Source organism: Stylophora pistillata, chromosome 14, assembly GCF_964205215.1.
Source record: "Stylophora pistillata chromosome 14, jaStyPist1.2, whole genome shotgun sequence".
NCBI classification, from domain to species: Eukaryota; Metazoa; Cnidaria; class Anthozoa; order Scleractinia; family Pocilloporidae; genus Stylophora; species Stylophora pistillata.
In genome coordinates, this window is record NC_142532.1 from 13,312,151 (window position 1) to 13,325,645 (window position 13,495).

A 13,495-nucleotide genomic window follows, 5' to 3' on the forward strand; every position below is an offset into this window, starting at 1 on the left:
ACACAAAGATTTTATGGCACCAATCAGATGGCAGAACGACTGCGACCGTTTGGAAATAGTCTTGCAAGGCAATGTCCCCAGGGGCTCATGCCCTAACTTGAAATCGACTCAGCCCCTGGGTCTCCGAGGATGGGTAGACGGCTGGCCAACAACAAATCTCCACGTGGTAAGTTTCACTGATTTTTATTTCCATTTTCAAGCAAATTCCCAGACCTAAACTTCACCCCATATGTTCTCTCTATTTTAACCATGTGCATGTGACACAAATAGTGATCCTGGGTCACCTGTGGAACAACAAGTGAAAATTTTATTGGAGGGGTTTTCACGTAGTAGTTGAGTTCAGAAGTTTAGTTTTACTCTGATCCAAATTGCAGGTGTGACAGAAATCTGGTCTTTTGAGAGGTGAGTGTCAGAAAGTCAGGCAAAGGCTGCATAATATTAGAAAAACAATTTAAGTTGCGTAAACATTCCTTTAAGAATTAAATTTAAAATTCAATCTTCGCTTACATTTTTGACGATACAGATATTGTTTTTTTTTTTCATCATCATATCATCATTGGATCCCCTTAGTTCAATCTCAATTATACCAAGACTCCATTTTAGCTTCAAAATACACGACTGTCTGCTCAGTTTATAAGAAGAGGGGAGATAACTCATAGCACACCTTGTGGCTCCAAACAATTTCCACTTTTTAAAACCGTTTCTGGACAGAGAACATATAATTTTAGATTGAATTGTTTCCTTGTATATATGGAACTAGTGAGATGATTCATTTAACTTCGTAAAGCAGCTTAGTCATGCCTTTTAAACACAGATTTAAAGTGAGCTCCAGGAGCAGTTCTGGCAGTCATTAAATGGTGTAGTCTCAAACAACTGAGTTGCACCTCTGTGCTTTATGTCGGGTGGCTCTGAATCGGCCTCTTTAGCTCGTAATCACTCTATTTTTTATATTTACATTGCAATTTTTTTTTTTACAGTACTCGATGCATGGTGTTGTTAACTTTAATTGTCACTGAAGAAGCCCCTATAAGGAAGGGGTCAACAGAATAAAGCTTATTTTCACTTTCATCTTTGCCTTCGTGCTGCTGTGCCCTCAAGTGACACAAATGGTTAGTCCACATTAGAACAGATGCATGGCTGCCTCCTCAAAATGCTGTCACTATATTAATTTTTTGGACAATTTGACCTTTATACAGCACAAATCTTAGCTGCAGACATATGTTGAGATTTTAAGAAAATACATGACCTTTTTTTAAAAAAAATATGTTTCTGCAGTTCTTCTGTCATTCTCAGTTCTAATGTACGCAAAGCACACAATGAATTTATAACTGTATACACAGAATGCTAACAATAGGTGGTGTTACTAAGTTAAACCTACCTGTCTAAGAATATAATCTACTGTTTTATCTTGATCACAATTGCATGATAGGTGGGGTAATCCACTTGGTGGGTTGCCTGGTGTTCCAGGCAGAGTAACCCATGTCAAATTTGCCATCCCAAGGTGGGGTAACCCACCTAGCTGGGGTCATGTTCATGTTACACAAACAAGCATGCCAACAACCTCACCCTGGGACCCTGGGATAGTGGTATTGTAAGTAAAGGCGAGTTATTTTTTACTACAGCTAGGTGGGTTACTGCACCTGCCTGGGGTCCCCCACCTTCATATAAACAGGCCCATATGTTTTATTCTTATATCCATAGTTTATCTCTTTTTTGTACATGTATATACTTTGTTCTTTGAGGGCCCCTGGCATATTATTTTTTAACATTTATGTGTAATCCTTATTGAATAAAGACATTACCTAATTAATTATACTGTCTTACTATTCTACTGTAATGTCTCGTTTAACCATAATCAGGTGTAGATGACAGATAGGGACTAACTACAATGGTGGATCCAGACCTTGAGCTAAAAGGGGGGTGCTTTTTTGTGTGTATGGGTACACCTATCAGCTTTTTTCTCCTCTGCATTATTTTTTTATCCAAATTTAGGGGGAGCCGGGCCCCCCAGCTCCCTCCCCTAGATCCGCAGTTGGACTAATCCATCCATACAGGTTTCCTGGTCTGTAGGATTGGTAACCTCTCAGTATTAGTCACAATTGCATGGTCATATAAGTGCTTCAAAGTTGGGTAGCAGTGATGCATTGATTCTGAAAACATGCTATACTCAAATTGCTAAAATTTAGTTCTGCTAATAGTTGCTGGCCTTATCTGCTCAACCAATGAGCAAACAAAGACAATTAAGACAATAATGTTGTTTCTTTCAGTGAGGTCTATACATAAAACCCTTAATTAACATGTCCACCATGCAGTGGTTTTATATTGGTGTTGATGTTGGTGGCACAAACACTGATGCTGTGGTCCTTAGAATGAAGGAGGTGCTTTGCTCAGCTAAAGTTCCAACCACTGAGGATGTGACTTCTGGTATCTCTGAAGCCATCCAATCAGCATTGAGCCAGCTTCCAGAGGAATATCAACCCAATCCAACTCAACATGTGACTAGGGTAAACATTGGCACCACTCATTTTGTGAATGCTGTGGTCCAGAGGAAGTTCCTCACCAAAGTGGCTGTGCTAAGGTTGTGTGGACCAGCAACTAGAGCCATCCCACCTTTGTGTGATTTCCCTGCTGATCTGAGGAATGTTGTTGGTGGAATGCACTTTTTCCTCAATGGAGGATTTCAGTATGACTGTTCATGTATAACTGATGTTGATGAGGAAGAAGTGAAGAGGATTGCTAATGAAGTACACTTAGCAGGTCTGTGGTCTACAGTTCACTTGAATTACCTTGCCTTCAGTAATAATTACTACTTCATTTCTCCTTCTCTGAGCATCATTAATTTCACTGTTGGAAGAAGGATGCATGCCTGCTAAATTGTGGAGTGGATGAGCTCACATGGACATGGGGCTATACTGAAATCCTCTTTCTATTATTGTTATGTTTATTTCAACATTCAAGTGGTTTACCTGATGTATCTTATTGTGTTCTTAAGGAATAAGAAATGCTGTCATTGTTGGAGTTTTCTCTCCTGCCTCAAAAGAACAAGAAGTTAAAGTAGCTGAGATTATCAGATCTGCCCATCCAGATATGAGTCTGACACTCTCTCATGAAGTGGGCTTGATAGGCTTGCTAGAGCGGGAGAATGCAGCTGTTCTTAATGAGAGTCTAAAGCCACTTTGCAAAAAGACTGTGGCGGCATTTTGTGACGCTTTGACAACCCTTGGCTTGAAATGTCCCTTTTATCTGACGCAGAATGATGGCACCATAATAAGGTACGTTGCTTTATTGTACCATTAACTTTGACTGAGAGTCATCTTGTTATTTAGTCACTGGTGGTCTTTATTTAGTCACATGATATCTTTTGAAAGTACATGTACACAATTTCAGTGTATAGGGAGATATTCTTATAAGTATTTTGGATCCTCAGTTTTAGGTACACTCATAGACGGTTATGTAACTATTAATTGGTATTTTAATCCTGTTTTGGCTTTATGCATTACTGCAGGTTTCTTCATGATTGTGCATACAGTGGAAACTAAAATGTGAAAACATGAAGACCAGCTAATTCACACTTACATATGTTGAACTATGATAGAAGAGGTTGTTCAGATATTGAGACAAATTGTTAATTAATATTTAGCCATCCAGGAGGCATTCAGGAGGAACATTGTATTTTTTTTAATAATACATGTGGGGTAATCTGCATTCTTATAATTTTATTGAAAATAATGAGCATAATCTTCTAGATTTTCCTAAGACCATTAGTTTTATCGGCTGTCAATAAGTAATAATTATAATTTTACAATCACTATGTTTAACAAATCTCCTCAAAGATTTATTTTTGTCTTTGTCCTTTCTTTGCTCAAAATGCCAACTCTTACATGTATTGATATTCATGGGGGATAACATGTATTAATATTAACCAGTGCAATTACAGTGATTCTTAAGACTCTTTTGAAGTCTCAGGGCTTTTTGTTTCAACTGCTCCAAATATCTAAAGTTTATTGGTTACATAAATTTATGTAAGTAACATGTGTGAGACAAGCTGGAAGCTTGCAAAGTTAGAAAGTTCCTCAAATTTACTGTGGATTTTATAGACTTTGTGTTGTATGAGTTATTTCCATGTATACGAGGCAGTATACATGGAAATAACTTATGTCTCTGTATTTACTTTTATAGTGCAGAGCAAGCTCTACACCTTCCTGTGTTAACATTTGCATCAGGCCCAACAAACAGCATGCGAGGAGCAGCATTCCTGTCAGGTGTGCAAGATGCGATTGTTATTGACATTGGGGGAACCACTACTGATGTAGGAGTGCTTAAAGGGGGATTTCCGAGACAAGCTTCTGCCAGAGTTAAGGTTGAGTAAAATTTCGAAGACTGTAAACATTAAATGTCATATTTACAGTATGTTGTGATTAAATTCAGGAAAAACTTGAGAGTAGTAATCATTAATTATAACAATACACCTTGGGAGTTTAGTTCAGTTATGCTTGAATTTGCCAAGGCCGGTAACCTAGCTAATATGGAAAAGTTATGTAATAAAGACTGCCATCCTTGTGACAGGTCTCTCAATAATGTAGATCAATTATTGATTTTTTTTTTTTTTTTTTTAGATAATCTTAAGTTAAAGTTAATGATCAATTATTAAGTATTAAGATTGTGACTCGTTACGGGGAGATTAGCTAATTTAGATAGGGCCATTTTTCTGGAGATTAATTCTTAAGAAACTGAGCTCAGCCGTGCAGTTTTAAAATTGGAGCATATTTCTACTGTAACACTTTGGAACAAGTTCTCGAACATTCTAATTGGTGGTACAGTAATGTTTTTTTAATATTACAGAAAAATTGATTTTAAATTTGTAAGCTGTCTGTCTTTCTTTACTAAAAAATACCGCCTTCTACTTCGGCCGTACAACTCATAAAACACGCATAAATAACGACAAAATAGTTTATTGATGAACAAATCTCACTGTCTTAATACACAACAATTCAACTAATGCACTGTATCACTGTATCTTATCTGAAAAGAAGACGTATGCTTGGAGAGATTTCACTTGGTTGCATGTCCTCGTCAAACCGGAGAAGTTTCCTTGACAGATCAATCTTTTACGAGACGTTAGGTTACGATATCGCTTCGTCTGCCCCATATGGAATTTGCTCGCCCTTCTATTTCGAGCAAAGCAGTTATGTATCTTGTAAAGAAAAACTAGAGGTTATATTTTGGCAAACTGCTTTTCCGCCGCTCTGTGATACTGCGGCCTATTCCAAACTCGATCCATTCAATTGATTTATTCCGTGAACTAAAAGCTGATCAGTGCTCTCAAGCCATTTCATTTTATCTCCACGTAACTAAAAAGAACCAATTGTGATGAAAATTACCTTACCTTTCATTTGACCTTTAGGATGGTTGCTAACGCTGGGCCTCTTCTCTGCATCCGCGCCATCCGGCAAATAACGTAAACCTTCTTTGGACTTCAAACTTCCTTTGCGTTGATTAGGTCGCAAATTAGATCTATCTTTTCAAACTTTTATCTAATCGAAGTAAAGGCACGTTAACACTCTTAAGACTTTGAATCCTCGAAAGCGACTTTTCATGTAAACATCGACGCAGAAGCGAACATTTGTAGCAATTTGCTCTCACGCGATGACGGCTTTGTATTTACGATAGCACCGCCTCGCGCGCCAACGTCTCGATTTTACAAAATAACCAACGTTAGACTTACAGTGGATTATGAACCTAACAAATTAAAATCAAATTGGAAACAATAGGTTATTTGAACTGTGACCTGAAATGGTTGATAGTTAATACTCAACCTACTATTCGTTCAGACTTGCAGCCCCGCTAAGCGATAGGGTTGGCTGTTTTCTATGTCTGAGTAAAAATCGGTTCACTGGTTAGATTATCAGCCTTCAGCTATTACGGATATTTTAGACTAGGCTTTATTATATTTTAACTCCATGTGCATCATTTACTTGTAAATAAATCTAGATTGGAGGAGTTAACACCAACTTCCAAATGCCTGATGTGCTAAGTGTGGGACTTGGAGGAGGATCAGTCATAGAACAGACGCAGGTTTGTCGTTAACATTGTTAAAAAAAGGTTCCGCAAGAAGGAGGGAGGCTCTATTGTTAAAAGTATATTTAAAAAAAAAAAAAATACTGTCATTGTACGGTGAGCAGTTTTAAATCATAAAACGTGATAATTTAATGTTCATTATATGCATAGGTATGTGCTGATAAATGTGTAGCCTTGCCAAAGCTTTACCCACGATCACAGCAAACTCAAGATATTTTCCCACAAATAATTAAAGGAATGTTACAACATAATTTTTTATTCCCTCAGGAGGTAATCACAGTTGGCCCATCAAGCGTTGCATACAAGTTGATGACTGAAGCTTTGGTTTTTGGAGGGAAGATAATAACATCTACTGACATAGCTGTTGCTTTTGGCCTCTGTGAGATTGGAGATAAGGAAAGAACTAAGGACATTCCAGAGGTTGTTAAGGATGGAGCAATGGCGGAGATCAAGAGAAAGATTGAAGCCGCAATTGACTTGGTCAAGGTATCTTATAAATGTCATTTAAAATACATATAAATTATACAATCATTTTATATTTTTTATAACTTTGTTAGCAGCAATAAAGTTTGTAGCCTGGCTTAAAGGCTTATTACGATTTTTCCACTGAATTCCTATTTCTGCTCAGTATGACCTCTCTTCTGCATATTATTTTAAGAGAAACTGAATGCATTTCTCTCGGCCAATCAAAATGAATAATTTTGGCTGCCGATGGTGTAGTTGGCGGCTGTGTACAAATCCAAACACGAGAGCCTGCTCGCAGGCTCAGCAGACAGCGATGAGAGGTTTTACAGGTGATGGTAGACCGCTGGAGCTTCTGATGTTACTAAGTAGGCTGGTAACAGAAGTTAAATTTTATGGTTGAAAGCAAAGAAAATGCTGTCAAACTCAATTCTATTTTTCGAACACAACCAGGTTAAATTGATTTATCCATAAGATTGAAATTATTATTGGCCGTCAAGAAAGTAATGAGGTAAGATTAGTTGGAAATCTGAATTTTCACTTCCGACAATGCTTGATCGGATGAAAGTTTACAGCGTGCAGGACCGTAAGTACTGGGTTAGTAATGAGAGTATTAATGCCGATCCTGTATTCGTAAACAGTTCAGCGGTGAGGACCAGCCTGTTATCCTTGTTGGTGGAGGGAGCGTTCTTGTGGATTTGTCACAGACATTGAAAGGAGCATCAAAAGTATTTTGTCCTCCAAACTATCAGGTAAAAGACAGTTTTCGTTGATAAGAACAGGCATAGAATTCGCTGTCTCTTCTACATCCTTTCCCTGGACTTGGGTCACGTCTTCTAAAGAGAGCCTGAATGGGTAATCATCTGGAAGGGTTCTATCATGACCGGAGGATGAATGTGAGAATGAGTCACTGAATTAATGAAAAAAAGACTCAGAAACGTCATTCACGATGAAAAAAGTATTTTGTCCTCCAAACTATCAGGTAAAAGTCAGTTTTCGTTGATAAGAACAGGCATATCATTCGCTCTCTCTTCTACATCCTTTCCCTGGACTTGGGTCACGTCTTCTAAAGTCATTCATGATGAAAAAGTCATATCTTGAATCCACAATGAAAAATGTCAACTGGGTTACTTATCATAGCTCTTTTCTCCCCACGCTGTTTGCTATCTTGTGAGCTTGAATGTGAGAATGAGTCACTGAATTAATGAAAAAAAGACTCAGAAACTTCATTCACGATGAAAAAGGCATATATGTTGAATCCACAATGAAAAATGTCAACTGGGTTACTTAACCCTTTTCTACCTATTTGGTAATATCAACTAAGTTGAATTTGTAAATTGGCCACCGTAAAGAGTTAAAAAGCTGACGTTTCGAGCCTTAACCCTTCGTCACTAAACGGATGAACAAAAGACGCAGAAATGTCATTTATGATGAAAAAGTCATATCTTGGATCCACAATGAAAAATGTCGACTGAGTTACTTATCATAGCTCTTTTCTCCCCACACTGTTTGCTATCTTGTGTGTTAGGAGCGATCATTTGTGTACCATTAATGCTATAGGTTGCAAATGCCGTTGGCGCTGCCTTAAGTAAAGTCAGTGGTACATTTGATCATGTAGTCACTTTGAAAAACACAACCCGTGAAAATGCATGGGAGGAGGCCGAGCGAGGGGCGCGTAAAAGAGCAGTGGAGGCTGGAGCTGACGAACAAACCTTGGAAGTTATCGACAAAGAGGAGGTTCCGCTGGCTTATCTGCCTGGAAATGTAGTACGATTTTACCTGAAAGTGGTTGGAGATTTGGCTGAGTGCAAAGCAAACAGCATTGATGAATTATCGGAGATGGGTAATCATCACACTACATGTCTGCTACAAAAATATAGAAAACTTTCTTGTAAAGTAGAATATATATAATTATAACAAAACTTAGATACAACGAGTGCTATGATTGGTAAAAAATCTATTGCATTTGTACTTGCATACCCATAGAAACCTGAAACTTCTCGTCCTGTCAAATGGCACCACATGGGGCAAACTCCCCGATTTTAATTTTTATAAAAGCCTTCGATTCTTTGATTTTTCTGCTTTTGTCGTGAGATAAAAATAAAAATAATTCCGAGTAAGTAAACAAAATTAGCCTCACAAAAAGGCATCTGCGATGACGTCGTTTCTTGGGATCACCAATCAGTATCTTTAATGGTAGCCAGAGAGCAGTTAATATATTTATTATTCTAATTACTAATTTTTTCCCTTTTCTTAGGATTAAAGACATCTAGCATCTTATCGAGTGAAAAACTTTCACCTTTCAAAGAAGTCTCTGAAGAGGCACAGCAGTCGAGCGCACAAGACGAGGACGCCATTGTGTTTAGTGATCCGTATGTAGACCCGGCAACAGGTGACTGGATTCTGAACAAATTTGATATCGAGTGTATCGCCATCGGAGCAGGTATCATGGGATGTGGTGGAGGAGGCAGTCCTTATCTTGGGAGACTGAGAGCGCTGGAACTCATTAAGAATAAGAAGGAGATTCGTGTAGTGCATCCGAACAGGTGAGTTGAGGATGATGATTACAGGAATAAGGCTGGCGTGGATGGTGAAGAAAATGTGAATGTTTACTTAATAACTTCATGGGGAATGTAAGTTTGGGAAAGGGGGAGGCGAGGGAAGAGCAGGAAAATTAAATGTTGGCAACCATTGTTTATGTTCTGATTTGAAAGTATTATTTCTTTTCACTCCCTATGTTTCAGACTGGGATCAACTCCTGAATTGACGGGTAACGTAATAACTCCAGCCTTCATGGGTGCCCCTGTTATCTTGATTGAGAAGCTTTTTAGTGGACGAGAAAGTATCTCAGCTGTGGAGGCAGCTTCAGCAATTTTAAGGGCTGGTGGTGCTATTAATGAACATGACAATGGGGATGGAATCAGGGAAGCGAAAGATGTTCAAGACTGGATGTCTTCTAAAAGTGAGGTACAGGCTGGAGAAAGCTTTCTGCCATAGACTTTTCCTGGATAGTTTAGCAGTTCGCCATGCAAACTCTAACAAACGATCCTTTTACAAATTGTGCAATTGGTGTACTCTTGAAGAACAGCTTACCTGCTGCCCTGTTGGCTCAGGTGTTATAGGTGAAAACTGTCTTGTGCGAGGGTAAGATATGATCATTAGACTAGACCAACGCTTGAATTCTGAATGAATTAGTAGAATTTGCTACCTTCGGATTGACATCTGCAAATATTTTCGGGTCTTTTCGGGGAATACTAATAAACTTCACCTTTCACCTTGCACTCTTTTTAAGAGGTATTGGTATTTTATTTCACAACTTTTTACAGCAAAGTCATGTCTTCAGTTCACTTTTTTCATTTTTTGTTTGCTTTCAAACAGCTTGAATCGAAAAGTAAAGTCGTCGCAGTCGTGTGTGCCGAGATAGGAGGTGCCAACTCTATCGAGCCCTTAGTGGCTGGTGCAGAACTGGGACTCCCCATTGTGGACGCAGATGGCATGGGGCGAGCTTTTCCTGAGTTGCAGATGTTTTTGCCGTTTGTTTATGGCAGCCTGCCATACCCTGCAGCTGTGGGGGATGAGAAAGGAAATGTAGTTGCGTTGACCTTTGCAGATACGCCAAAGCACTTGGAAGGCTTTCTAAGGATTAAAACAGTAGAGATGGGGTAAATAAAGAACTTCCGTTTTGCTAATAGTAGAAATTCAGAGGCTACTGTGCTGCTTTCCTTTACTCCTTATCCTTCATTCCGTAGTTTAACGTGAGCTTCAAAAAGTCACGCGTGATTTGTGCAGCGTATTCTGTGCGGCTGGAGCATGCTAGGAAGCTAAATGTTTATTGTCTGATTTGAATTATCAGTTTCTTGTAACACAGCGGTGAAACGTCGGACATGCGCGAGGGATCCATTTTTTGCCGGTTGCGCGCCAATTTACCGCGAAATACTTAAAAAGAATACAGGAAAAACTGCTGTCTCACAGGTAATAGAAATCTGTTAAAGGAAACTGGAAGCTTTTCGAACACAAAGCTCATTAAAATACGGAGATACCTTTGATTTACCAATCTGTTTTGAGCTTCACCAAAAAAGTTTAGGATATTGAAACACCTCGACTTGACTTTTTGGCTTAAGTGGTTGTTTGTAATTCGTTCTTGGTTCTGAGAAAGTACGCTACCAAGTCATTACAAAGTTCGCATATACGCTTGCGTTTGACTGTTGTGATCTTGTGTCTTGGGCCAAACGATAAATTGCTTTTTGTGAAACTTGTAGAGGACAGTTGATCTCTTTACAATTAGAAAGAATACCCAAAAATGTGAAATTAGCATCTTTAACACCTGCTGATGTTAAAGGCATGATAAGAGAGAGAATTAAATCTGTTGTCATTACAGGTGTGATGGGCACTACTACCTTTTACTTCCTATCTACGTCGCAACAACATTGTCTCTTTTCTTTGTAAATAAATTGTGCTTTTTATAAATGATGTTTATAATTATGCTTACTAGTGTTATTATTTTTATCATCATTTACTCCTCAGCTGTATGGTTGGCTTTACATTTGTCCTCGATTGGAAAGATGTGCAAGAAAAATGTGCTTTGCATACCTTGAGTAGAACATGGCGCCTGGGGAACACTGTGCTTCGTGCAAGACACAATAAGGCGTCCCCCGTGGATAGTATTCTTCAGCACGAAAATGGGAAACTTTTAATTGTTGGCAAGGTGCGATCTTTCTCCCTGCCTTCGTTTCTGTTCTTTGTTTTTTTAGTTTTTTTGTTCTTTTTTCCAAGCGTCGTTTGTTAGTAATTCGATAGTAACAGGAAGGTTGATCAAAGCGAATGGAAGGCTGGCATTGCAGGTGTCTTTCCTTTCGCCATTCCACGCTCCCCCCCCCCCACCTCCTCCTCCCTCAGCTCAAGAAAACAAGGATACAAAGCTAACTGCTAAGAATCGACAAGCATTTTCTTATAGCGGTCAAGAAATGTAATGCCTAGCAATACGAACAGGTGCACCCTTAAATTTGATCCGTCTGGTGTTTGTTAGGCTTTCGGTCAGATTCTATGACTTTTGTACTGATAATGTTGTTTTGCCCACCGACTTGTTGGGTAAAACAACACCTGAAAGCCTCTCGAAACCTGTGCAGTAATGATAATTTGACATTTGGGTTTTTTTCTTGTATTTAGATAGCTGATGTTAGCCGCGTAACTGAAGGCGCCTTTAACAAAGGAAAGTTAAACATTGAGGGCTCAGGGAAATTTATCGATCAAAGCCTCAGCATAGAATTTCAGAATGAAAACTACGTGGCGTTCGTCGCCAAACCTGACGGAACTAAGAGTATTCTGGCCACAGTTCCTGATCTGATCACCTTAGTTGATGAAGATACAGGCCAGCCAATCACAACAGAGGAGGTTCGTTATGGTCTCCGTGTGGCTGTAGTCGCCATGCCCTGCTCTTCATTGTGGACCACCCCGCAGGGATTGGAAGTTGGCGGCCCGATGGCGTTTGGTTATCAAGATGTTGTTTACAGCCCTGTGGACTCTTACGAGGAGCACGCTCCCATCCCTAGAGCCTGACTGATTTTTTTCCTTTCCCTTTTTAACTAGAAAATGGAACAGTGCATTGCACGAATGCAACGAGCGAAGTACATTTGTAGGCATTTAAAAGAAAAAAATTGGTGTTGATCCCAGTCAAAAAATAGTTTTAAAAAGATATGGCAATAGATAAAAGCACTTAGAATAGTATGATGGCAAATTATTCGAAAGAATACTGAAACAGTTAGTTTTCGAAGGATGTTACTATCCTAAAAAGTCTTTTAGGTCAAAAAAATAATGAAAACGTAGCTTTGATGATTGAGAATTAAATTGTCTTTTGATGTAATGCATCGTCGTCTACAAAGTAGGACCCGATTTTCATCAGCAGTACATGTTTAGTTAAAACCAAGTTTCACTGAATGAAAATCAGAAACGAAGAACTAGAAAACTAGACATTTCATAAGATTCAAGAAATCACTAACTTTTTCTTTCAGGGCGTTAGATTTGAAGCCAACAAAGTTCAGTTTAAGGAGGGGGGCATTGGGGCCTCTGGGAAACCGCAAAACCGGAGAAAAAAACCTCCAAAACCGAAAACCCAACGAAAAAAGGCATGCAAATCGGACAAAACCGCTACATTTTCACCTTTAAAGGGGTCAAAAAGGAAAAACCGAAAACCACATCAGAGTTTTCGTGAAAACCGAAAACCGAATGCAAAAACACGTAAAATCCGCAAACTGCTCTGAACATCAAAACCGAAAAACCGAACCTTTTTGGCCCAAACACCGAAAACCCGATCCAAAAAACAGTCAAAACCGAAAATCCCAAACCCCCCCTCTTTAAGTAGCTTATAACAAGAGAACAAATTGAACCATGTTTATCAAAACAGGTTTAGCACATTTCTAAGCTTTAATTGCTGTGAATGGAGTATAAGAAAAAATCTTGCGTGTGTACTCCTACGCCACTAGGTTAGTAGCCATAGTTGCAAATGAAACGTTTTCACTTCTGAAAGTGAAGATGAATGATTCGATACCTTAATAGCAGCATAGGCTGAATTGCTAAGGTCTACAGTGTTACTAAGGTTGAGATCGGACGTCAGCATTATCAGGCGCCTCTGGCAGCCGCTTTAGTCCATGTAACGACCTCACCTTTTCCCCCCACACATCCCACTCCACGGGAGGTTATCCATCACAAAGTAATCTCGTGCGTGGGAAATTAACGTCTCCGACCCCTAACCCTGCAGGAGACGGGACCTCCATTTATTCGTCCTTATCCGAGAAGACTAGAATTTCATTGATGTTATAGAAAGGTACTTTTTTTTAAATAAATTTTGCTATAAGGTATTTTTACACCAACAACGCCCAATTTGTTTCTGTCGCTTGGACAAAGATATTCAGTGTGACCGCGGCTTTTGGCTTTGAAAATCACGAAAAAAACTTGAAAT

At 39.0% G+C, this 13,495-nt stretch overlaps 1 protein-coding gene across 4 annotated transcripts; it reads left to right on the top strand.

Annotated features, from left to right (window-relative positions):
* The first annotated feature begins 85 nt into the window (after positions 1-85).
* LOC148716624 (uncharacterized) lies at positions 86-12,400 on the top strand. 4 transcript variants are annotated; one of them, XM_088745728.1, is made up of 15 exons: positions 86-166; positions 375-402; positions 978-1,109; positions 2,268-2,757; positions 2,993-3,272; positions 4,180-4,360; positions 5,992-6,075; positions 6,346-6,564; positions 7,182-7,292; positions 8,101-8,383; positions 8,798-9,086; positions 9,285-9,507; positions 9,919-10,202; positions 11,065-11,245; positions 11,707-12,400. In XM_088745728.1, the coding sequence occupies exons 4-15, from the start codon at positions 2,298-2,300 to the stop codon at positions 12,094-12,096; spliced, it is 2,985 nt and encodes a 994-aa protein (XP_088601854.1). In that variant the 5' UTR covers positions 86-166; positions 375-402; positions 978-1,109; positions 2,268-2,297; the 3' UTR covers positions 12,097-12,400. The 4 variants fall into 4 exon arrangements, with proteins under 4 accessions (XP_088601854.1, XP_088601856.1, XP_088601855.1 ...); XM_088745730.1 differs by lacking the exon at positions 978-1,109; XM_088745729.1 differs by lacking the exons at positions 86-166; positions 375-402 and having other exon boundaries at positions 691-1,109.
* Positions 12,401-13,495: the final 1,095 nt, after the last annotated feature.